We start from the raw sequence: 26665 nt of genomic DNA, 5'->3' as shown, positions 1-26665 counted from the left end.
CTTGAGTTGCATGCCATGAGCCTATTTTGTGTATTAGTTTCACCTAGTAAATCTAATTTCTGGATTAAAGTACATCTGCTTGATATTCACATTTTCTGAGTTTCACCTTTGAAATTTTGAAACTTTTATTAGTAGATTGCACAGTAAAGTACATATTCCGTACAATTGACCAATAATGGTAACACCCGAATAAGTTTTTCATCTTCCTTAAGTTGGGAACCACGTGAATAGCAAAATTTTATATTGTCAAATTTTATTTTCCCACACGCCACTTTTGCGATGCTTCAGTTTTCAACAAATATCTTGCAGAAATTCTATCCCACTTTCATATTGCGTCTTGGTTATCAAATCGCCAAACTTTGCAATGTTTTGCCCATTTGCCTGCAGAACTTTCCCTCAGAATTCTTAGAATTGCTGCAATCCGCTGCTCGGATCGTTCCATGTTGTTGTTTTGATTCTTTTCTGTATCACATTTTGGTAGTTTGGCTCTTTAGTGCCTGTTTTTAGTCTGTTTCCATAGCTACGTATTATTTTCACCTGACGTGGTTTCAAGACCCACACCTGTTCTGTAAATCACCATCCTATATAAGCCAGCCTTTTCTGTTCAGTCTTTCTGGGATCCTAGTTTGCTTTCATGCAACAGTGACGACTCGTATGTGAAGTGAAGTGAAGTGAATTATATTTATATAGCGCTTTTTCTCTAGTGACTCAAAGCGCTTTACATAGTGAAACCCAATATCTAAGTTACATTCAAACCAGTGTGGGTGGCACTGGGAGCAGGTGGGTAAAGTGTCTTGCCCAAGGACACAACGGCAGTGACTAGGATGGCAGAAGCGGGAATCGAACCTGCAACCCTCAAGTTGCTGGCACAGCCACTCTACCAACCGAGCTAAACCGCCCCACATATATTTTCTCGTTAGCTTTCATACTGCGCATTTATATTCTCGCTAGCTTTCACGTTACGCCTTCATTTTTATTCTAGCTCTCAGGCTAATGATTTGTTTTCCCTGTTGTGTGCCTTCATGGCAAGTTGTTAGTATTTCTGTTTGTTTTCCTAGCTCCCATGCTAGCTCCCTTTGTTTGCCTTTTCTGCTTGGCTCCAGTATTTTTATTCTTAGCCAGTTTTTGTCACTTAAATAAATTCATTATATCTTACCTTTGCTGTGTTCATGTCGACGCATCCTCGGAAGAACAAATCCGGCAACAATATGCCACACAGCCGTTACAAGAATAGCTCATAGTATTGTCCTAATTAAATTGGCTAGCAAAAGGTTGACAAGGGTGGCAAAAACTATTTTGAATTACCACACATATGCCAAGAATGACAATTACACAAATTAGGGCCATGTTTACTTCTGTAAACAGTGCACTGCATGTGACAGCCTGTTTTGTGCATATGCGGTTCACTACACAGACGAATTGCATCCATGTTAGACATTAAAAAAAAAAGAAGAAAGGCATTATACCCTGCAATGTGAACTAAACCCAGGCTCTGGGCTTGTTCATTTTGAGTTTGGCTGCTAAATAACCCACGAAAACACATTGATGTGAATTGTGTATAAATTGAGAACAGGAAGTCAACATATATGTTCGTATAAAGTGGAAAGGGGGTAGGATTAGATAAGCCTTTCTTCTTCTTACTCCTCTTTGTACTTGTTTTATAGAAAAAAATGAAAATGTGTAAAATATTTCATAAATCATATTGATTCTGTATACATGTTCGAAAGTGATTCCCAGAGCCCAAAAAAAGTCTGGGGGCTATAGAGCGTTTTCTATTAGGGTTCCAGTACTATGGAATGCCCTCCTGGTAACAGTTAGAGATGCTACCTCAGTAGAAGCATTTAAGTCCCACCTTAAAATTAATTTGCATAATCTAGCCTTTAAAATAGACCCCCCTTTTAAACCAGTTGATTTGCCGTTTCTTTTCTGCAAGGCCCCCCACTCCTTCGTGGAGATTCGGTGGCACAGATTCGGTGACCACAGATGATTTTTAATTTTCCTGGAATAAATAAAGTACTATCTATCTATCTATCTATCTATCTATCTATCTATCTATCTATCTATCTATCTATCTATCTATCTATCTATCTATCTATCTATCTATCTATCTATCTATGAGTTGCTAGCTCTCCAAAGTCGGGACCCAGGGTGGACCACTCATCTGTGCATCAGTTGGGGACATGTCGGCGCTGCTGACCTGTCTCCAGTCAAGATGATCTCCTGCTGGCCCCACTATGGACTGGACTCTCACACTATTATGTAAGATCCACTATGGACTGGACTCTCACACTACTATGCTAGATCCACTCAACGTCCATTGCACCGGTCGCCCGGGGGGTCCCCTCCAAGGTTTGTCATTGTCATCCCATTGGGTTGAGTTTTTCCATGCCGTGATGTGGGATCTGAGCCGAGGATGTCGTTGTGGTTTGTGCAGCCCTTTGAGACACTTGTGATTTAGGGCTATATGAGTAAACTTTGATTGATTGATTGATTGATTGATTGATTGATTGATTGATTGATTGATTGATTGATTGATTGATTGAAATAATTTTCAACCAACCAATCAAAGAAAGCTCTATGATAAAGAAGGTGAGAAACACTATTGAATTCAGAACAGAAACTTGTAGCAAGTTACGAAAGTGGCATCCGGTGGTCGATCTCGCTAAAACGTAATCGGATGTGTTAATGTGAGTTCATAAATGTTAATTGTTTGAAAAAAATCTAACTTCTTTTAATTTCACATTTAACATGGAGCTTGCTGGCAAGTTGTACCCTACTTCATTGGATTAAATAGACTTTGTATGCATTTGAAATTACAAGCCTTTAGATGGCAGTAGTGTGCAGGCTACTGTGTGTTACCTTAGTCAGGAAGTAGTCTTTGCCATCAAGTTAAATGTGCCCGTCTTGTTTTGGGTTGTGCCCGACAAAGAGTTTATACTGAAAGTATTGTACTTATGAACCACCAACTGTTTGATTGTAACGTGCATCTTAGTTGTTGTATTCAATTATCAAATCTGGATTGGACCATCACTTAGAGGCAGTCCAGCTGTTTAGTTTTGGCCAGGTGCTTGAGCCGAAATGAGTCTGCAACCGGACCTGACGTAACGTGCAACTAAGGCATCGGAATATGTCACCATTTGATTTGACAGGAATCAGTAACTGTTAGTACCAATGGACTTCGGTCCGGACATATAAAAGTATAAAATTCGGGACACATCCCTGAAGGGAAGCCTGACTCTTCAATGAGTTCCATTGACACCAGGAAAAAATGAATTAAGGAAAGGTAAAAGTTATGGTCATTTATCCATTTAATTAGGCATTTGTATGTATTTCATATTGTTTTTTTGCATGTACAACAATGATTATTATGTATATAAAAAAAAAAGTGTTTCATATTTTTGGTTGTTTGAAATAGATTATTTGGATTGTTTCTTGTGAGAAAAGTCGTTTGGTATCAAACGCATTACAAAAGCACCTTTATTATTTGTGCTTTAAAATTGACACATTAGCAGAAACTCAATAGAGCAACTTCCAGAATTGTTTACTTCTCTCATTATGGATGTAGAACATTAAAGGGAAGAGTTCATGTAGAGTATGGATTTCTTTCCACACCAAGAGCCCAGAGCATTATTTGCACTTCTTAAAAGCATCACCATTAATCAAAACAGGCAGCTTGTAGGTGATATAAATAGCACAAAAAAAAACATCATGTGAAAGAGTGTAAGACAGAGTGCTGAAGAAGAAACAAAAAGGGAATTTAAAGCAATAGTCACATTGAGTCCAGAGAATTTCCAGAACACTGACATGAAAAGTTAATCACATTTTATAAATATATTCTTGTATTTTGTTTTGCAGCTTATTTGAAATGGCAACTGTTGGGAGTACATTGCTTCAGCTGATGTACCAGGGGATGTAGGCGCCGATCCCGTGGGTGCTGCGGGGCTCGAGCACCCATGGACAATTTCAGCACCCACGTGGGACTGAGGACAACTTTGAAACTATAAAGTAATTTTTAACACTTACATCTTATTGCTGTTAATTCAGTGGCGAGAATTGTCTGTTTGACACTTTAAGAAAGTCCCATATCATATAGTCTGAAATGAACAAGACTAACCTCGATTACATTGTTCCTGATAATGATATAATGCCAATATTATATTGACTTTAAACACACTGCATACCAGTGAATGGAAGCCATACATGTCACACTGAAGGTGGCAGTATGAACAACGCCCACACTGTCATAAACACAGTGAAACCACACTAAACAACAACGACAAACACATTTTGGAAGAATATTTTCACCGTAGCACAACATAAACACTACAGAAAAAAAATCCCAGAATTCCCTGCAGCACCAACTCTTTCGGGACACTACAATATAAACAAATGCCATTGGTGGAGCTACACCTAACATCCACTGTAATGATACCACGTACAATAGCATATCTATTCGATACTACTATGATTACGTCGATATTTTTTTACCATCACAAAATCTACTTCCGTTTTTTTAAAATGTATATTATATTTATAAACTCAGGAAATATGTTCCTGTACACATGAGAACTGTGAATATGACCAATGTATGATCCTGTAACTTCTTGGTATCAAATTGATACCCGGATTTGTGGTATCATTTAAACTAAAGTGTAGATAGAACATGTTTAAACAGAAAATAACCAGATATTAACAGTAAATGAACAAGTAGATTAATAGTTAATTTTCTACCACTTGTCCTTAATAATTTTGAGAAAATAATAGAATGATAAATGACACAATATATTACTGCATACTTCAGCAACTAAATTAGGAGCCTTTGTTTGTTTACTTACTTCTAAAAGACACGTTGTTTTGTATGTTCACTATTTTATTTAAGGACAACATTGCAATAAGAAAATATATGTTCAATGTACGGTTGGATTTTTTTGTTAAAATAAAGCCAAGAAGGACACTTTTTGTTTTGTGGTGCGCTTTATTTAGAAAAGTACCGAAAAGTACGGAAGCACTTTTGGTACCGGTACCGGAACCAAAATACTCGTATCGGTATAACACTAATACACACACACACACCGAGCACCCACTGGCAGAAATGTAGATCAGCGCCTATGCCTGGGGATGGTGTTGCTTAATGCTGCTTGTTGCTGAATAAAACATGAATATATACATGCACGTGAGGGTAGTAAAAACCAGAGTTACCCAGGTCAGGCAGCCATGTGCGTCAACATGGTAAAACGCTTCACTGTGTTAAGTGTATGATGCAGTGCATGACTTGTTATTCTCAAGGACAAATTGTTTTGTGTATATACCCTGTGTCAGGATTCCGCTGGTTATTTTTGTGATGGTTGTGGCCTAAAATGCCTGAATTTTGAGCTATTTTTTTCAGAAAGTTGCAGCAAAATTTGCAATGTGTTAATGCTTATTATATTTCTTTTAATAACATTGAGTCAACTTGCCTCAAAAAGCACAGGATCTCAAAAATATTTGAAAAACAAATTCTGTATTGATGTTTTACTTGGTTTTTACTGCACATACTTAAAGTACACAATAGATGGCATATTCTTGTAGCTCATTGTCAAATTATTTAATTAACTTAATTGATCAAAACTACCGTAAATTTCAGACTATAAGTTATTTTTTTTCTCCAACATTTTGATTCGTGTGTATTATAAAACGGTGGCATTAATTTATAGATTTTTCTTCACAATGCAAAAAGTTGTTAAAAAACAAGCAAAGACTCTAAAAACAAGTGTTATTGTTTGTGCCATGGAGCCATCTTTTGGACAAGTTCGCTAACTGCAGGTGCTGCAGTGCCTTTCTGTTTAGAGCTTTCAACCGGAAGTACAAGTAATGTTCTGTCTTCTAGTCATCCTTAGGGTTTCTCCTTGTATGGATTGTTCATTCATCACTCCAAGCAACATTTGTACATTTCATAAAATAACTACAACAATTCATTCTTACTAAAAAATCCCACGTGTGAATCCTGCTGGAGTGTTTCCATCCTTTTTTGTCTGAGCTATCATAATTAAATGAAGCCAGGGTCGTTAACATTAGCTAATAGGCTAACACATTTGCGGGTTTCTGTGTTAGTATTATTAACTTACAATGACATAATTTGTTTTTATTTCAGTTTTGTAAATTCACCAAAACATCACCGTGGATTTATTGAATCTGTTTACCTGTTTTGAAGAGCAAGCTTCGGCAGCTAGTGGGTCCATGACGATGACTTTTGTTTTGTTGGAGCAGCTGTTTTACTGCCTTGTTACAGGCACTATTTGGAAACAATTACGGGAAAAATGGATGTAAATAAAAAAATTCAAATTATATCTGTGTCAATAACTCATTTCACAATGTATATATCTACGGCTTTTAGTCTGGTGTGGCTAATATATGGAAAATAATATTCTAAACAATTGTGGGTATTGCTTGGACACTGGTGCACTCTACAGTCCGGAAAATAATAATAATTGTAATAGTTGTAATTATTAATTGTAATTACAGAAAGAAATACCACCCAAGGCTTCCCTATAGTCCACTGTGCAGACATTCTGTTTATGTTTTACACTTGAAAAGTCTAAGATGGCTTAGTGCTGTAGACACAAACCGAAAATAGGAGGACAACAAGTTTGTCGTTTGAGGAATAAAGAGTTGATGTGTTGTTGCATGTTGCTGTTGTAGCTTTGTCTACACAAGAATCAAACATACACTTTGAATAGACGGTTGAGGTGTGCATTTGAAAGGGGCACAGAGACAAATCCCACTAGTGAAAATTATCCTGTTAGGCCAAAATATGCTCAGTAGTTGCAGTATAGCAGGGCTGGTATAGCTCGGTTGGTAGAGCGGCCGTGCCAGCAGCTCGAGGGTTCCAGGTTCAATCCCCGCTTCCGCCATCCTAGTCAATGCAGTTGTGTCATTAGGCAAGACCCTTTACCCACCTGCTCCCAGTGCCACCATCACTGGTTTAAAAATGTAACTTAGATATTCGGTTTCACTATGTAAAGCGCTTTGAGTCACTAGAGAAAAGGGCTATATAAATACAAACTTTTAGGGCCGTGCATAATTCGTAACATCAAGAAGTGCTGGAAGAATTGCTGTGTGACCACAATACTAGGTGCACTTGCACATAGCAAAAAAGCTGACCAAGTATAAAATAAAAAAACTACATTTTAGGGAAAAAAATACTAAAACTAATAAATTATCTGCCCCTGCAGCTAGTAGATTTTACTTGATAAGACATCCTAAATTAACATTTCTGTAACTAGAAATTAGTAGGACAAAATAAGTATGGTATTGATAAAACAAACATTATTCAACTTGCTGTTCTTAAATTACGCATCCTAAGCATGTAGCAGAATCTTTAAACACAATTTTATATGTAAGGAAAACTCAAATCTTATTTGAATAGTTATTTGTGTATTTATAAAAAAAACTAGAATAGACAATGTGTAAGGGGATTGTGATTAGCCTGGGATGAGGTGGCGACTTGTCCAGGGTGTACCCGGCCTTCCGCCCGATTGTAGCTGAGGTAGGCACCAGCGGCCCCCCGCGACCCCAAAGGGAATAAGCGGTAGCAAATGGATGATTGGATGGATTGTGATTTGCGCACTGCAAGAGTGAAAGTCAACACCTCTGTCCATGGTGCTGAAACAAAGAGTAATCCGAGAGGGGCGGGGCATATACTGACTGCGATACACAGGTGGCACCTTTTAAACTAATCATCTGTTGTCTTTAACAGTGAGCGGACAGATCCTGGAGAAGGAGGAAGTTGGGAGATAAACTGAAAAGTCCAAAAACAAGCCGTTTAATTGATGCCGTTGTTGAAAAACATTAAAACCTATTGTAAACTCTATGCACTGGAACGCAAGACAGCGACTTCTACTGACAACATATAATTATTAATTCTAAAATTAAGACTTTATTGTAAAGTCAATGACTAAAAATAAGTAAATAGCTTTTAAAACTAAGGAAATTTCTAGAAAAGAGTTTCTGAAAAAACATTTAAAATCTTGGCAAGTGGCAAATAATTCCAATATCCAATACACTAATTACTTGGCCTTTACATATAACAGTAATGGTCTGTTTTGAACTTCTGACACTGACAGTGGAGTAGCATTGCAGATTTGATATGTTATATTGCATCAATTTTCCCACACATAGTAATTACATGCAGCACATCATCTCAGGATCTAACAGTGCGCTGACTATACTTGAAGATCAGTGATACTTGCCAGGCGGGTCCCCGAGGGTCCAGCTGAGTGTCATGTTGTACAATAAATAAATTGATCATAGAAATACATTAATAATAAACGGGCTTGTCAGTCTGACTCCCGAATGACTTTTCCATTAGCAGCTGATTGATGCAAGCTTTTAATGTCAGTAACCTCAATGATTACAAGTTCACTCTCTTACTCATGTGGCATGGGACAGATGAAAATAGATCGCATGCACAGAGTGTAACAAATGATCATAAATGCCTTAAGTGGCAGTATCAGATTTAAAGAAGTATTACTGTCAACATGAAATATGGGGGCCCTTCTTGATCCCCATACTGTATGAAAACAATGAAGTTTTACCACTTGGCTCATGGTTTAACATCACTTGAGGGCTTCACTCACTCCATTCCATAATTTCACACAACAGACAAATGACATCGTCTCAACTGCAAGGATTTAAAAGAAATACAAACCCCGTTTCCATATGAGTTGGGAAATTGTGTTGGATGTAAATATAAACGGAACACAATGATTTGCAAATCATTTTCAACCCATATTCAGTTGAATATGCTACAAAAAAATAAATGTTATGTTCAAACTGATAAACATTTTTTCTTTTTTACAAATAATCATTAACTTTAGAATTTGATGCCAACAACACGTGACAGAGACGTTTGGAAAGGTGGCAATAAATACCGATCAAGTTAAAGAATGCTCATCAAACACTTATTTGGAACATCCCACAGGTGTGCAGGCTAATTTGGAACAGGTGGGTGCCCCAATTGGGTATAAAAACAGATTACCAAAAAATGCTGAGTCTTTCACAAGAGAGGATGGGTCGAGGTACACCCCCTTTGTCCACAACTGCGTCAGCAAATAGCCAAACAGTTTAAGAACAACGTTTCCCAAATTGCAATTGTAAGAAATTTAGGGATTTCAACATCTACGGTCCATAATATTATCAAAAGGTTCAGAGAATCTGGAGAAAACACTCCACGTAAGCGACATGGGCGGAAACCAACATTGAATGACTGTGACCTTCGATCCCTTCCACTGTATCAAAAACCAACATCAATCTCTAAAGGACATCACCACATGGGCTCTGGAACACGTCAGAAAACCACTGTCACTAAATACAGTTTGTCGCTACATCTGTAAGTGCAAGTTAAAGCTCTACTATGCAAAGCGAAAGCCATTTATCAATAACATCCAGAAACGCCACCGGCTTCTCTGGGCCTGAAATCATCTAAGATGGACATATGCAAAGTGTAAAAGTGTTCTGTGGTCTGACGAGTCCATTTTTCAAATTGTTTTGGAAAATATTTGACATCCTGTCATCCGGACCAAAGCGGAAGCGAACCATCCAGACTGTTATCGACTCAAAGTTCAAAAGCCAGCATCTGTGATGGTATGGGGGTGCACTAGTGCCCAAGGCATGGGTAACTTACACATCTGTGAAAGCACCACTAATGCTGAAAGGTACATACAGGTTTTGGAACAACATATGCTGCCATCTAAGCACCGTTTTTTTCATGGACGCCTCTGCTTATTTCAGCAAGACAATGCCAAGCCACATTCAGCACGTGTTACAACAGCGTGGCTTCGTAAAAAAAGAGTGTGGGTACTTTCCTGGCCCGCCTGCAGTCCAGACCTGTCTCCCATCGAATATGTGTGGCGCATTATAAAGCGTAAAATACGTCAGCGGAGACCTCGGACTGTTGAACGACTGAAGATCTACATAAAACAAGAATGGGAAAGAATTCCACTTTCAAACATTCAACAATTAGTTTCCTCGGTTTATTGAGTGTTAAAAGTAAAGGTGATGTAACACAGTGGTGAACATGCCCTTTCCCAACTACTTTGGCACGTGTTGCAGCCATGAAATTCTAAGTTAGTTATTATTTGAAAAAAAAATATTTGAAAAGTTTGTGAGTTTGAACATCAAATATCTTGTCTTTGTAGTGCATTAATTGAATATGGGTTGAAAAGGATTTGCAAATCATTGTAGTCCGTTTATTTTTACATCCAACACAATTTCCCAACTCATATGGAAACAGGGTTTGTAACTCACACATACTTAATACAGCTGATAGTCTTCAACAATCAACTCTAACAACATATAAATAACAACATCAACATTATGAAGCAATACATTTCATTCAAAAATTTATTTATGAAAATTGGGTGATTCAGTGAATTGTTTTACTCCACCATTTAAACATGTATTATTGTTTACTTGTATTTATTGAATGTCTCTACTAGGGCTGTAAAAATTAGCAAGATAATAACCTGGTAACTATAAGTTCCTTTAATGTCACAATATTTTTTACACGTGATTACATCGCATGCGTCCAATTTCTTTTTGACCCTTGTTCCATTCCGTAAAATGGGGAAATGTAATCGCTTCCTGTTACTGTTGAACCACACCCTCAAAAATAGCGAGCAGAAATGCACAAGTGCACAAAGAAAGGTGGACAATATACAAAAGCTCACCAGAAAAAAAAGACGGTAGTGAGGAAGTCTAGAGTCAATTATATCGAAGACTTTACTAAAAACATGTCAATAAATCTCTTCTCATACCAGTAACATACTTCCGGCTTCACAATAATAGTGCTCTGCGTCACATTCAATCTAAATACCAAAACAATAAGAAATCGTCTTATATTACGATCAACATTTGTCAAAAGTGTTTTGTAATGTAATCTGTGATATTTCTACCCAAATAAATGATCTGGCATATTAAAATAAAGTGCATATACTTTTAGAACATTTGTTGGTTGATAGTCCGCAATTACAGAATGTTTAGCAGGCAGAATATTACATTTTGTTGAAAAATAGAGAAGGTTCAAAATGTGTCATGCAGAGATATGAATACCATTAACTTGTACAACATTTAATGTACAGAGTAACATATTCATTTATTCAGGGTAGTAATATCACAAAGGCGGCACGGCGACACAGTGGGTAGTGATTGTGCCTCACAAAAACAAGCTCCTGGGTTCCCCGTGACTGCGTGGGTTCCCTCCCGAGTACTCCGGATTCCTCCCAAATCCAAAAAACATGCACCTGGGAATAAGCTGATTGGCAACACTAAATTGGCCCTAGTGTCTGAATGTGAGTGTGAATGTTGTCTGTGTTGGCCCTGTGATGAGGTGGCGACTTGCCCAGGGTGTACCCCACCTTTTGCCCGAGTGCAGCTGAGATAAGCTCCAGCTCCCATGCGACGCCAAAAGTCACAAGCAGTAGAAAATAGACGGATGGTTGGATAAAATCACAGAATAGATTACCAAGCATCTTTAGGACTCAAACCAGGATTGTAACAATCCACATTTTGTGTTATAAAAGCATGAAACTGGTATCCAAACATGGTGTATGTCCTCCTCTGAATGCAAGTGCTCCTACAGCTGGAATACATTTTATGTTCTCATATAAAAAAAAAAATGAACCTAGGAGGAGTTTGGTAGACCATGGAAAATGACTTTCGAACGGCTTCGAAGCAATTCTGGACCACTATCCTCCACCTCACGAGGGGGAAGCAGTGCACTGTAAACAACGTGTATAGTGGGGATGGTGTGCTCCGGACTTTGATTCAGGATGTCTTTTAAGTACGCTCTTACCACAGCTAAAACTAATTAATACTCAAATCTGATCCGCCTAAAAAAAAAAACATCCTAAATATTTCTTTACTACAGAAGCGTCACTAACCTAACAAAGAACTTCTCGCAGTAGCTCCAATCAATCGGCTGATGACTTTATGCAATTATTTAAGAAGAAATTTGAACTCTAGAAAGGAGATTAAAAATCGCATCAGTTTCCACGGAGGATGCGTAGCTGTTCCAAGTCGTGACCCCGATTGGACCACTGCTCTATACATTAGTTGATGACATCTCTGCGCTGCTGACTTGTCTACATATGAGAGGATTCACTGCTGGCCTCACTATAAACTGAACTCTCACGTTATTAACATGAGACTGTATCCACTCAGCATCCCCGACCCCGCCCACCTCAACCGACGCAGGAAAGGGGTGGGGGGGGGGGTGTATAATGTAGCCCGGAAGAGTTAGGGTTGCATGGGATTCTGGGTATTTGTTCTGTTGTGTTTATGTGGTGTTACAGTCTGGATTTTTTCCCGAAATGTGTTTGTCATTCATGTTTGGTGTGGGTTCACTGTGACCTGTATGGCTGTTGAACAAGTATGCCTTGCAGTCACTTACACGGGTCTGCAGAAGCCACATACAATTTGTGACTAGACTGGCAAGCTATTAGTACAAGTTGTAGAGGGCACTAAAGACAGTGGCATCATAGCACGCCCTTGTTATTGTTATTCGGGTGCAACTCAGCAGACGTCCGGGAGAATAGTTACCCTGTACTCCGTGAGTCTTCTGGGCAACTCGGAAGGGTCGGCAAGTGTGATGCTATTAAGGGGCATTCATTTAAAACTCGCGGGCCGCACTAACATAAAATGTTCATATTTAATTGCGGGCCGCGTGTCAGAGGGCCTGGTTTATACATAGCACAAAGCAAAAGTAAACTCTGTATGCAGTGTTATATCATTATAAATTTAAAGAATTTTGTGGCTCCCATTGTTTTCTTTATTTTGTGAAGCGGAAGAAGATGGATGGACTCTTTGAATGGTAAAGATTGCCGACCTCCGGTCTATAGGATATATGTGGTGTGCTCGCCTATTTCTCGGGCTGAGGTTGCTGAGGTAGTTAAAAAGCTCCTTGGTGGCAATGCCCCAGGAGTGGATGAGATCGCTACTAACACCACTCCTAATAAAGTTACTACTGCCTTTGGAAAGCACCCGTTGTTATTTTTCATCCACATGTGCTGCCATGCGTTGGTGACATTGCTGAGCCGAAGCACAGATAAATAAAATGTTCCAAAAGAATAATGACAAAATAACAGAAAGTCTACCGATTAAGAAAAAGGGTGCGTGAAAGGCAATATGTTAGAGTGTGGGCGTGTATTGGGATAGGGCCTATATGTCCCGGCTGGCCTTGGAACGCCTTAGGATCACCCATGAAGAACTGGACGAACAGGCGGGGCAGAGGGAAATCTGGGCTTCTTTGCTTAGGCTGCTGACCCCGCGACCAGACCTCAGATAAGCGGAAGAAGATGGATGGATGTTTTGAGTTTGAGTTGATTGTAAATAATGTAAATAATTAATTGTATATACTATGATGATTAACCTGTGTGATGACTATATTATGCTGATAGTATATATTTGTACCATGAATTGATTAACGTGGACCCCGACTTAAACAAGTTGAAAAACGTATTCGGGTGTTACCATTTAGTGGTCAATTGTACGGATTAGTACTGAACTGTGCAATCTACTAATAAAAGTATCAATCAATTAATCAATCAGTTGACAACATGACTGAAAAAGTTATGGGCAGAGTTTGATGACACTTTCAGGAAATGTCCAAAGTCGGATAAGGAACAAATGCTTGATTTGGGGGAGGGTGATCTGAATCATCGTCTGGATTTAGGATGTTCTAAAGCAAAGGTTCTCAAACTTTTTTTTTTACCAAGTACTACCTCAGAAAAAAAATGCTCTCCAAGTACCACAATTATGACCAACATTAAAATAGAGTAGCGTACTAGGCCTACGTATCAACAAAAACAAGGCAGATGTCTTATTTAACAAGCATATTGAATAGTAACACTGTGTTTCAATATGGGAAAATAACACACGATTCACATAATTAAATAATTCTTTGGCATACCACTAGATGGCGCCCACGTACCACTAATGGTACACGTACCACAGTTTGGGTGTCCCTGTTTTAAAGGATTCCTTGTAATGTGTCTCCTGGTGCTGCTTTAGTTTTTTAAATGCATTTAGATTAATTTATTTTGTGTGTGACAATCTTGATAAGATAATGAGAAAATATTTTGTGGACAAAAGAGAGTGGGGATGAGCTGAAAATACATCTTTTTTTTTGCAGGCACGTTGGCAGAAGATTTTCACTTGGGGGTAGGAATGTGCATAATAGAACTGGGATGCCCTTTGTGTTGGTTGTTGTTTTGAAAGCTATTAAGGCCCCACTTAGTGAACACAGCAGAGGTTAATAAAGTAGAGGTCAACCCTTGATCACACCTTCTTTGCATGGTGTTCCCTTCTCCCAGTCTTGCTCTTGTACACGCAACTCAAAAGTAATGATATTTCCCTTGAGGCCCACTGGGCAAGTAAGTAATAAACGCACTGTGCAGTTTCATGTCTTGATTCCTGCAGGCATGTTTGCATGGTTGTCAAATTATTGTGGGTGGCATAACAGGCATTTATTCCAATGCTAATAGCCAGCCTTTCACCGGCGGCTGGGGGGGAAACAAGCATGCACATTCAACAGTGAAATGTCAAATTTAATCAACCAATTTAGGGCTTAAAACAGCTTTAGATGGGATACACAGGGAAGATATCAAGTTATTCTTCCTACCACTTGGACAGAGGAACCATGAAATATAGAACTCCACTTTTTGCTCATACAGCTACGGTACTCCTCGGGCCTGATTTACTAAGATCTAAACACCACGCGCTAAACAGCGTGTGCAATCTATAATATAGTGTGTTTTATTAGTGGGTATGTTGCGTGTGTTCTACTAAGATAATGTGCAATTGTAAAGTGATGCAGACCGACTGATTACAATTAGGAGTTTGTGTGTGTTATACGGCAGTGGTCCCAAGAAGAATTTTGTATTATTTTTTATTAAAAATAAATAAATAAATAAATTAATTAAAATTGTTTTTTTTTTGTTTTTTTTAATTAAATCAACATAAAAAACACAATATATACTTACCATTAGTGCACCAACCACAAAAACCTCCCTTTTTCATGACAAAAATGTCCCTTTTTCATGACAAAGAAAAAAAAAAGAAAAAAAAATGGATTCCCCCCCGGGGCCGCGGGACAAATTATTAAGCGTTGACCGGTCCGCGGATACAAAAAGGTTGGGGACCACTGTTATACGGGGCATCACCATGGAGACACTCTCACTTACTGAACATTCCTTGTTATCTTGCTCCCACCTGTAGCATTCTGTTGCATTCTGTTATGTTTTTAAACATTCAGGAGACATTTACTACTTCTTATGGGCATTTTAGAAGCAGTCATGCAGTGCATTTACAGTGAAACCACTTTATTATATATATATATATTTTTTTACCCCGAAGGTGCGCTCATTGCATGGACAGAGGTTGCATTCAACCCGTTCAAAACGCAATGCATATTTAAATACGTTTTTTTCACATAAGAAATATTTCAATAACAAACGGTATAGTCATCCATCCATCCTTTTTCTTTTGCTTGTACCTCTCGGGGTTGTGGGTGGGACTGGAGCCTATCCCAGTTGCATTAGGGCAGAAGATGGCGTACACCCTGGACAAGTTTCCACCTCATCGCAGGGTCAACACAGATTGACAACATTCACACACGAGGGACAATTTTGTGTTGGCAGTCAACCTATCCCCAGGTGCATGTCTTTGGAGGTGGGAGGAAGCCGGAGTACCCAGAAGGAACCCACACAGTCACGGGGAGAACATACCAACTCCACACAGTAAAAACCCGGAGCTTGGGGATCGAACCCAGGACCTTCTTATTGTGAGGCACCAGGACTCACCTGTGCCACCGTTTTGCCCTATACGGCATATTATATGTGAGAAAAAAAAATGCCATTAAAAAAAAAAATAAAGGACATAATAAAGGACACTAAAACGTATCAATTGACTTTTAAAATTATAAAATGATGTTGCTGAATTGACAATACGGCCAATATTTATTATTTCTGACCGTCCAAAGTGTAAAACAGACACGACAAACGTAGAATTCTCGTTCGTCCATCATCCAGCACTAGCACTGATCCTGCAGCCATGTGTGGAACTATCAGTTTTTGCGTCCTTCTGACACATGCTAAAAAAAACGCTAAATAGTGCACACAAAACAATGATGAGTGTTGTAAAAACACACTGCACGTTCTAAGTAATTATATTTGCATCTTCTCCTCTCTGTTGTTTGACGTTTTGATGATCAGCATGTACGTTGCATATTATTGAAGAGAGACACAAAATGATTGCACGCGTTATTCTGGTCACTTAACAGACACATTTAACTTTGCACATGTTTTGTAGATCAACTGTGTGTGTCCTAGCAAATTTGCAAGTGTTTTAAGTACACGCACCCCTTTGGTAAACCAGGCCAATAACACGCACCTATGTAACCACGTTATGTTTAGTGGGGTTTCAATTGACACCATCAGAAGGGGAATTCATTTGACAAACCTTTCTTATACAACCTGACACAGTTCTTGCATTGGATGCATTTGAGTGTTTACTGCATGTTTGCCCATAGTGTCTTGTATTTTTACATTGAAATAACACAATGACATAAGGAAATAGTTCCACTTTTAATATTTACAGTGTATTGTAATTACCAATGCTTTTCAAACGTCAGCATTTGCCACAAATTTGTCCACCTATTCCTGTAAATTATCACACCGGCTCTATCTCCATGACAACACAAAAAGTTTTGCAGGAGTGAATGATGCAAACGCTGATGCAATGGGCATGCTTCAGTTAGTAAATAGCAACCATTTGTAATGCGAACCTTGTGTTGTACGAAGTGGGAGTCGGTCACCCTTACACAAATTCATCTTTCATCAGTTATACAGCTCAACAGGTAGACAGCTGGAGGTACAACCAATGCCATGTGATTACTAAGCTCTCGAGCAGTGGATCAGTTTGACATTTCAAGGCTGTGTTGAGGTGGTGGTAATTAAATAAATGACCTTCAAAAGCAGGAAAGACGATCACATCAATGCTTACTAATATAAATGGCTGTGTGGGACAGCGAGCAGGATCGTGCAGTGCATGGCGGCCCACTCAGATGTGTGTGGGTGTCATGTCTTTAAAGGGGTCAGAGGCATGTATTTGCTGATGATATAATATAACTCATAATGCATTATTATTACTAGCATCATCAGGTCAGCATCACAGAGCAGACAAAGTCGTGGATGAGCATATGTGTTGAAGGAACACTGTAAAAAAAAAATGACCCGGATTTCACAGCAGCTAACATAATTTTTCACAGTAAAATGCTGTAATTAAACTTCACCGTTTCATTACCAAAAATAATTGTAAAAATTACAGTACCCTTATATTTCACAACATGCATCCATCCATCCATTTAGACCAGGGGTCACCAACCTTTTTGAAACCAAGAGCTACTTCTTGGGTACCGATTAATGCGAAGGGCTTCCAGTTTGATACACACTTAAATAAATTGCCAGAAATAGCCAATTTGCTCGATTTACCATTAAAAAATAAATCTACATATATAAAAAAATGGGTATTTTTGTTTGTCATACCGTTGTACATTTTTTTTCCTTTTTCGGAAGGTTTTTTGTAGTGGAAAAAATGATGAAAAATAACACTTAATCGAACGGTTTAAAAGAGGAGAAAACACGGAAAAAATTAAAATTAAATTTTGAAACATAGTTTATCTTGAATTTTGACTCTTTATAATTCAAAATTCAACCGAAAAAAATTTATAGAAAAACTAGCTAATTTGAATCTTTTTGAAAAAAATAAAAAAAGAATTCATGGAACATCATTAGTATTTTTTTCTGATTAAGATTATATTTAGAATTTTGATGACATGTTTTAAATAGGTTAAAATCCAATCTGCACTTTGTTAGAATATATAACAAATTGGACCAAGCTATATTTCTAACAAAGAAAAATCATTATTTCTTCTAGATTTTCCAGAACAACATTTTTTAAAGAAATTAAAAATACTTTGAAATAAGATTTAAATTTGATTCTACAGATTTTCTACATTTGCCAGAATATATATATATTTTTTATTTTAATCACAATAAGTTGGATGAAATATTTTACAAATACTCTTCTAAAGCTAAAATGAAGAATTAAATTAAAATGTATTTATCATTCTTTACAATAAAAAAATAGAAAAATACTTAACCATTGATTTAAATTGTCAGGAAAGATGAGGAAAGAATTTAAAAGGTAAACAGGTATATGTGTTTAAAAATCCTAAAATAATTTTTAAGGTTGTATTTTTTTCTCTAAAATTGTCTTTCTGAAAGTTAAAAGAAGCAAAGTAAAATAATTCATAGAATTATTTAAACAAGTGAATACCAAATCTTTACAATATTTTCTTGGATTTGCAAATTCTATTTGAGTTTTGTCCCTCTTAGAATCAAAAATGTCGAGTAAAGCGAGACCAGCTTGCTAGTAAATAAATAACATTTAAAAAATAGAGGCAGCTCACTGGTAAGTGCTGCTATTTGAGCTATTTTTAGAACAGGCCAGCGGGCTACTCATTTGGTCCTTACGGGCTACCTGGTGCCCGCGGGCACTGCGTTGGTGACCCCTGATTTAGACTATGTTGTACACCCTTGTACAGTAGGTGATTGTATGCTGTTAAAACCAGAGGGTGTAATTAAGTATAAAAGTACAACTGTGAAGTTACAGCACTCAGTTATAACCGTATTATAATTAACAAAAATCACAACATATCGTATTTTTCGAATTATAAGTCACTCCGGAGTATACGTCGCACCGTCCGAAAATGCATAATAAAGAAGGAAAAAAAAACATATACACGTTGCACTGGAGTATAAGTCGCATTTTTGGGGGAAATTCATTTGATAAAATCCAACACCAAGAATAGACATATGAAAGGCAATTTAAAATAAATAAAAAATAGTGAACAACAGGCTGAATAAGTGTACGTTATATGACGCATAAATAACCAACTGAGAAGGTGCCTGGTATGTTAACGTAACATATTATGGTAAGAGTCATTCAAATAACTATAACATATAGAACATGCGATACGTTTACCAAACTATCTGTCACTCCTAATCGATAAATCCGATGAAATATTTTTCCTTGATGTTGCTTCTAAACAACTCTGCCAACTCCAAATGTATGTGCTGCTTCCTCTTGTTGTTTTCTGCTGCATATTTCACTACGTCCAGCTTGTAATCTGCAGTACATGATTTCCTTTTCGGTGCCATTTTTGTTCGGCCCTTCTCAGTTTTTATAAGTTACCGCCAACGTTGAAATGATCCATTTTGATAGCTACGGCAGTAGCATATAGCATATAGCAGTTAGCATCCCATGACCCACATTGCACTTCTGCCACAACTCTTCCCTGCCAAATTCTTATCAGTTGACGTGTGTGTGACGATTGCTGACATTTTCTTCGTCTCTTCCGCGAATTACATAATTAAAATTATTTAATATTTTACGGTATGTGTTAATAATTTCCCACATAAGACGCTCCGGAAAAAAAACTGCGACTTATAATCCGATAGATACGGTAGTTACAGGAAATCGCTGTAAAATTATTTCATTGTGAATTACTGTAAATGTTACCTTGAAAGTAATGCAATTTATTTCCCTTAATTTGCTGTAGATTTACGATCAACATGTTTACATTGTGTGCACACTTCTAACCGACCAAGCCATCCTCTTCTTTTCCTTTTATCTGATATTCTCGTTTGCAATCCCCCCCCCCACCCCCCCCCCTCCCCCCCCCCCCCCCCCCCCCCCCCCAATCAAAGTCGCCGAGCAAATACAGCAATTGTGCCGATCCTCAGAAGAAGAAGAAAGCTGGGACGAACCCTGGAGTATTGAAGCATTCTTGGAGATAACGAGTTAATTTGCCTAATCAGAATAACGCCTATTTCAACTTTCTTCCTGGAGTGGGGCGGTTAGGGGAAAGGATAAGGTATGTCAAGGGGAAAGTGATGAAGACAACGAGACCCTGCAGGGGAGCTTTTGCTATTTTGATATCCTCACATATGGGTTTTGAGCAAAGTGCATGTATGTTATCAGTCAACAATGGCAGAGGTCTTGGAATATATCACAAACACCACCTCTGTTTGAGCATTACATCAAGATGCAAAACATCTATGGGGGATGCTGGGCAGTATTGATAATGAAACATAATTCCAACCCATGTAAACCAGATTGACTCACTATAAGTGCCCTGCAAAGATTTACTGGATTTAACAATATTTGTTCACGGTAAAATCCTGCAATCAAAAGCACTTTAACATTACGACAAATGACAAACAAGTACCATACCCTTACATTTCTTAATAAAATACTGTAATCATAGTCCTCTGCAATCGTACAACAAATGACTGTAAAAACCCAATACACTTATATTTCACAGTGAAGCACTGTAGTCATAGTACTCTGTAATATCACAATAAAGTACTGTAACAATTATAATACCTTATATTTCACAGTAGAATACTATTATCATAGTCCTCTGTAATGTCAGAACGAAGGACTTTAAAAGCCACAGTACATATATTTTACAGTAAAATACTGCAATCAAATCCTCTGTAACAGCGTAACAAATGACTGTAAAAATCATGATTACCTTATATTCACAGTAGAATACTGTGAAAAATTAAAATACCCTTATATTTCACTGTAAAATATGGTATTCATAGTCCTCTGTAATGTCACAACAAATAAACATGTTAAAACTATGAATACCCTTATTATTTGCAGTAAAATACTGTAATCACATCCTCTGCAGTAGCACAACAAATGACTGTAAAACAATAATGATTACCTTATATTTCACAGCAAAATACTGTAATCATAGTCCTCTGTAAATCACAAGTCCATCCATCCATCCATCCATTTTCTACCGCTTATTCCCTTTCGGGTCGCGGGGGGCGCTGGCGCCTATCTCAGCTACAATCGGGCGGAAGGCGGGGTACACCTGGACAAGTCGCCACCTCATCACAGGGCCAACACAGATAGACAGACACATTCACACTCACATTCACACGCTAGGGCCAATTTTGTGTGTTGCCAATCAACCTATCCCCAGGTGCATGTCTTTGGAAGTGGGAGGAAGCCGGAGTACCCGGAGGGAACCCACGCATTCACGGGGAGAACATGCAAACTCCACACAGAAAGATCCCGAGCCTGGATTTGAACCCAGGACTGCAGGACCTTCGTATTGTGAGGCAGACGCACTAACCCCTCTGCCACCGCGAAGCCCTAAATCACAAGTGACTGTAAAAATTAAAATACCCTTATATTTCACTGTAAAATATGGTATTCATAGTCCTCTTTAATGTCACAACAAATTGCTGTAATTTTAACTGATTTTTTCCTTAACAGTTTTGTAGACTGTGTTACACACTCTTGTACAAGAGGTGGTGGTATGCTGTTTAACCCAGAGAGAAGAAGTAGGATAACACTGGAGAAAAAAAGGCTGGTAAAAAAAAATGAATTCAGTGACATATATAATCCTTACGAGAATATATAGTTATTGTGCTTACTTGGACGTTACACTTGTGAAGTTACTGTAACTGCAAAATCACAGCTCTGTAGTTACAGTAAATTGCTGCAAAGATATCTCCCAGTAAATTTACTGTCATCATAGTGTTTATGTAATATCCCATAAAATGCTGTAAATTAAGATACCTTTATTTCACAGTAAAACACAGTAATCAGAACACAGTAATCAGAGTCCTCTGTAATGCCAGAACTAATGACTTCGAAAAGCCACAATACACATATTTCACAGTAAATGTGACTGTAAAAAATAAAATAGCCTTATATTGCACTGTAAAATACTGTATTCCTCTGTAATCTCACAAAAAATTGCTGTAAATTCAAATAGATTTTTCTCTTAATGGTTTCATAGACCAGTGGTTCTCAACCTTTTTTCAGTGATGCACCCTCTGTCAACATTTTTTTAATTCAAGTAACCCCTAATCAGAGCAAATCATTTTTGGTTGAAAAAAAGAGATAAAGAAGTAAAATACAGCACCATGTCATCAGTTTCTGATTCATGAAATTGTATAACAGTGCAAAATATTGCTCATTTGTAGTGGTCTTTATTGAACTATTTGGAAAAAATGATATATAAATACCTAAAAACTTGTTGAAAAATAAACAAGTGATTCAATTATAAATAAAGATGTCTACACATACAAGCAATCATCAACTTAAGGTGCCCTCTTTGGTGATTTTAATAGAGATCCATCTGGGTTCATGAACTTAATTCTAAACATTTCTTCACAAAAAAAGAAATCTTTAACATCAATATTTATGCAACATGTCCACAAAAAATCTAGCTGTCAACATGTTGTATTTTTTTTCACAGTCTATGAACTTACCTTCATATATTCTTGAAGTATTATTCAATAAACATATTTATAAAGGATTTTTGAATTGTTGCTATTTTTAGAATATTTTTTCAAGATCTCATGTACCCCTTGGCATACCTTCAAGTACCCCCAGGGGTACGTGTACCCCCATTTGAGAACCACTGTCGTAGACTATGTTACACACTCTTGTACAAGAGGTGGTGGTATGCTGTTAAACGCAGACAGAAGAAGAAGAATACAATTTTAGAAAAAAATTGCAAAAAAAAAAAAATGGTGACAGTATGTGAACATATTCTAAGTAACAAATACTTAATTTAGAGTAATTTGGAGACTAGGGGAACATAGAGTTAGGGTTTGGGTTAGAGTTAATAATAAGCAATAATTCTGAGGGTATTGAGGGAAGACTCTTAGTTAATGGCTTACTGGTTGTATAATAAGGCCATGCAGAATAAGGCATTAATAAGTACTTAATAATGACTAATAAAGAGCCAATATGTTACTAATTTTCATGTTAATAAGCAACTAATTATTGGTGAATATGTGTTCCCTATACCAAACTGTTACCAAAAAATGTATTTGATTAAATATATAATCCTCACGAGAATATATAGTTATTGTGCTTACTTGGAAATTTCAATTGTGAAGTTAGAGTAACTGCAAAATTCCTGCTCTGTCGTTACAGTACATTGCTGCAAAGATTACTGTAAATGTTACCTTGAAAGTTCTGTATTTTGCTGTGAATTTACAATGAATACTGTTTCAGTGAGTTATTTCCATACTGAGAGATCATTAGGCCATGACAAGACCCCTCATATTCCTTTGAACACCGACATGTCCGTGCATACATAGTAAATATATGTCAAACACAACATAGTCAATTCCACATTCAAGGCTCAAACGGTATCTATAGCGGGGGTGAAACTTTGGGACAATGTGAACGGAGAAATTAAACCGTCTTCTAGTCTAAGAGTTGTTTGGACTATCTCAACTCTGGGACACAGGTGCAAAATAACTCACCGTGAAATAAGGGACATAACACACCAGACAAGGCTTCAAAAGAGGAAATATACCCAGGCAAGATGGAGCTAGTCTCATGGTCGCTCAATGCTATTCTATCCATATTGGTGTATGTATACTGACTTGTCATTATCGTCCATTATCATGTGTTATACTTGTTCTGAAATTGTCATGTATCCATCAAATCTGCTGTGGAAACTTGGACTGCATAACCAATATACATAACCAACATTTAAAGGCCTACTGAAATGAAATGTTCTTATTCAAACGGGGATAGCAGGTCCATTCGATGTGTTGTACTTGATCATTCCGCGATATTGCCATATTTTTGCTGAAAGGATTTAGTAGAGAACATCCACGATAAAGTTCGCAACTTTCGGTGCTAAGGCAAAAGCACTGCCTCTACCGGAAGTCGCAGACAATGACGTCGTAAGTGTGGGGGCTCCTCACATATTCACATTGTTTTTAATGGGAGCCTCCAACAAAAAGTGCTATTCGGACCGAAAAAAACGACAATTTCCCCATTAATTTGAGCGAGGATAAAAGATTTGTGTTTGAGGATATTGATAGCGACGGACTAGAAAAAAATTTAATAAAATAAGTTAAAAAAAACGTGATTGGGACGGATTCCGATGTTTTTAGAGACATTTACTAGGATAATTCTGGCAAATCCTTTATCTTTCTATTGTGTTGCCAGTGTTTTAGTGAGTTAAATAGTACCTGATAGTCGGAAGGGTGTCTTGACGCGCAATGTCTCAGGGGAGTCGACGGCAGCTATGGACGACACAATCTCAGCTTTTCTCCGGTAAGAAGCAACTTTTTAACCACAATTTTCTCACCGAAACCTGCTGGTTGACATTCAGTCTTGATTCATGTTCGCTTGACCGCGCTCTGATCCATGGTAACGTTTCACCTCCAGGAATTTTAAACAAGGAATCACCGTGTGTTTGTGTGGCTAAAGGCTAAAGCGTCCCAACTCCATCTTTCTGCTGCGACTTCTCCAATATTAATTAAACAAATTGCAAAACATTTAACAACACAGATGTCCAAAATACTGTGTAATTATGCCGTTTAAGCAGACGACATTTAGCTGTGTGTGTGTGTGTGTGTGTGCAGCGCTCATACTTCCTAAAAACCCGTCACGTCTTGTGTACACGACATCATTACACGACGTTTCCAGGACGAAACTCCCGGAAAATTTAAATTGCAATTTAGTAAACGAAATGTGTTGCAATATTAATATTTCATCGTTCATATATAAACTATCAGACTGCGTGGTGGGTAGTAGTGGGTTTCAGTAGGCCTTTAAGTTGATTGTAAATTAGGGGTGGGATAAGCATTCTTGCTTTTTTTTTTATATCCTTTTTCTGTGGGTGCTGTTGCATGTCTGTCAAATTACAAAGAGTGATGAAGTGTTGCTATAAAAAAAAATACTCATTGTCAACACAACATGTCGTTAATGGTGCACAATGCTGTTTTGAGGGGTGAGGCTTCAACTATTCATATTGAGCAGCAGGCGGCTGGGGGTGGTGGTGGGGGGGGGGGGCAGAGAAGAAGACTCACCCTGGGAGAAAATCTGTAGAAAGAGGCGGGGGTCAGCCGCGCGTATGGCCGCAGTGTAGCGGTCCTCGACGCCGGGCACCTGCGCCCGTTTCTCCGGCATGAGCCGGACCCTCAGTCGGCCCCCGTCCGCGCCGAGCCACCACTCCATAATAGTCGTGAGGTCCACTTCCAGGGTCAACACGGGGGCCTCCTCGTACACCGACAGCCCCCCGCAGCCCGTCCTGACGAAATCCTCTCCTATTTCCACCACCACTTGATTCGACTTGCGGCTGGCTTTGGTCAGACCCAATTTCAGAACTTTGGACAGCGGCCGCTTGGAAAAGAAAGGGAGCTGTCCGTCGCCGGACGCGTTCCTGGCGGCGGATCCTGCAGCCCTCTGCTCGACAAAAGTAGATAAGGTTTTCTGCAAGGGGATGCAGTGCATCTTTAAGTTTGCACTAACTGTGTAGCAGCCTCCAAAAGTCTGGCAGTCTCCATTGAGGGGTCTCTTCACCAACTCCGCCAGGTAATAACGCAACAGAGAGGGCACAGCGAAATCCACCGCCAGCGTTTTCCTCTTCAGTCGCGAGTTTATCGTCTGATTTAAGTCTCTTTTCCCCGCGTTTTCGCCGCCGCCGCCGGGGCCGACCGTGGAGGCATCCATTCCCGCCGCCGCGGTCCACTGCAGCCCGGTGAAAAAAAACACGGCAGACACCACCGAAAGCCAGACTCCGGCGTGCATATTGTCGAGCGATGGATGGAAGTCGTCAGTTGGGGAGAAGCAGTCTGAATATTTCCACGGTGCGCCGCGTACTCGACTGCGTCTGGCACATATGCGCAATCCCCGCACCTCCTTGCGCCTTCTTGTGCGCACACGTGGCTGGACAAAGACAGAAGCAGTTTTTTGTGGTTATGTTATAGTTTGCTTTTTCCTACCTTCTTCAAACACGGCCATCACCCTCTTGCTCCCTTTCAGATATCCGCTGCTTGGACTCAGCCAGTCGCTGATTGATATGCGGGTCTGGTCCGCTCCACAAGCCCTCAAAGACTCCCTGTCTACTGGCACGGTTGTGTACAAGTGGTCTCTGTCAGCACGCCTCTCTCCCCTCCGGGTGGAAAAACAAAACAAAAAAAAACACACAAATGCACAAATTAGAGGATGCTGACCGTTCATTAAAGTTGGGTAATTAAAACGCAGTTTAATTGTCTTTTTTGGTGTATTTTATTATTTGAGTGCGCAGCTGGTCAGAGCTGATGTAAGCTTCTCCTCACACATGAGTGGAAGTCATTTTCACATTTATTTGACGTCAATATGAGACATTGTATTTCTTCCCCCACGATCCAGCCCATCCGACCCAATAACACTCAGACCAAAGTGGATCATGCAGTGGACACATAAAGGCGCAGCCCTCACTGAGCGTTGATTTATTCAAATGACTGCCTCGCACAATTCAAATAGTTTGAGGGTCTGAAGCAGACATGCATATCAATATGCTGTCATCGTATTTGGGGCAAAGAAAAATGCATGACATATCTCTTTCTCTCTCTCTCTCTCTCTCTCTCTCTAGCCCCCCCACCCCCCACCCCCAGCCCCAAGGACGAGACAGCCACTAGATGGCGTCAGCACATATCTAGCCTCATTTTGTTAAAAAGAAAAAAAAATCTGTTTTGTTGATAATAGAGGTAAACTATTGGTATTGTTCATAATCAATAGCACT

At 38.7% G+C, this 26665-nt stretch overlaps 1 protein-coding gene across 1 annotated transcript in view; it reads right to left on the bottom strand.

Moving 5' to 3' along the window:
- The window catches only part of alk (ALK receptor tyrosine kinase), a 924960-nt gene extending 898910 nt beyond the window's left edge, over positions 1-26050 (bottom strand). The window contains exon 1 of the mRNA XM_061895727.1: positions 24969-26050. Coding sequence (XP_061751711.1) covers positions 24969-25689 — 721 coding nt within the window. The 5' untranslated portion in view covers positions 25690-26050. The remainder of the gene's footprint in view (positions 1-24968) is intronic.
- Between the last annotated feature and the right edge of the window lie 615 nt (positions 26051-26665).

The sequence above is a fragment of the Nerophis ophidion genome, linkage group LG03 (assembly GCF_033978795.1).
Source record: "Nerophis ophidion isolate RoL-2023_Sa linkage group LG03, RoL_Noph_v1.0, whole genome shotgun sequence".
Taxonomy (NCBI): domain Eukaryota; kingdom Metazoa; phylum Chordata; class Actinopteri; order Syngnathiformes; family Syngnathidae; genus Nerophis; species Nerophis ophidion.
This window is presented reverse-complemented; position numbering and strand designations above follow the sequence as displayed.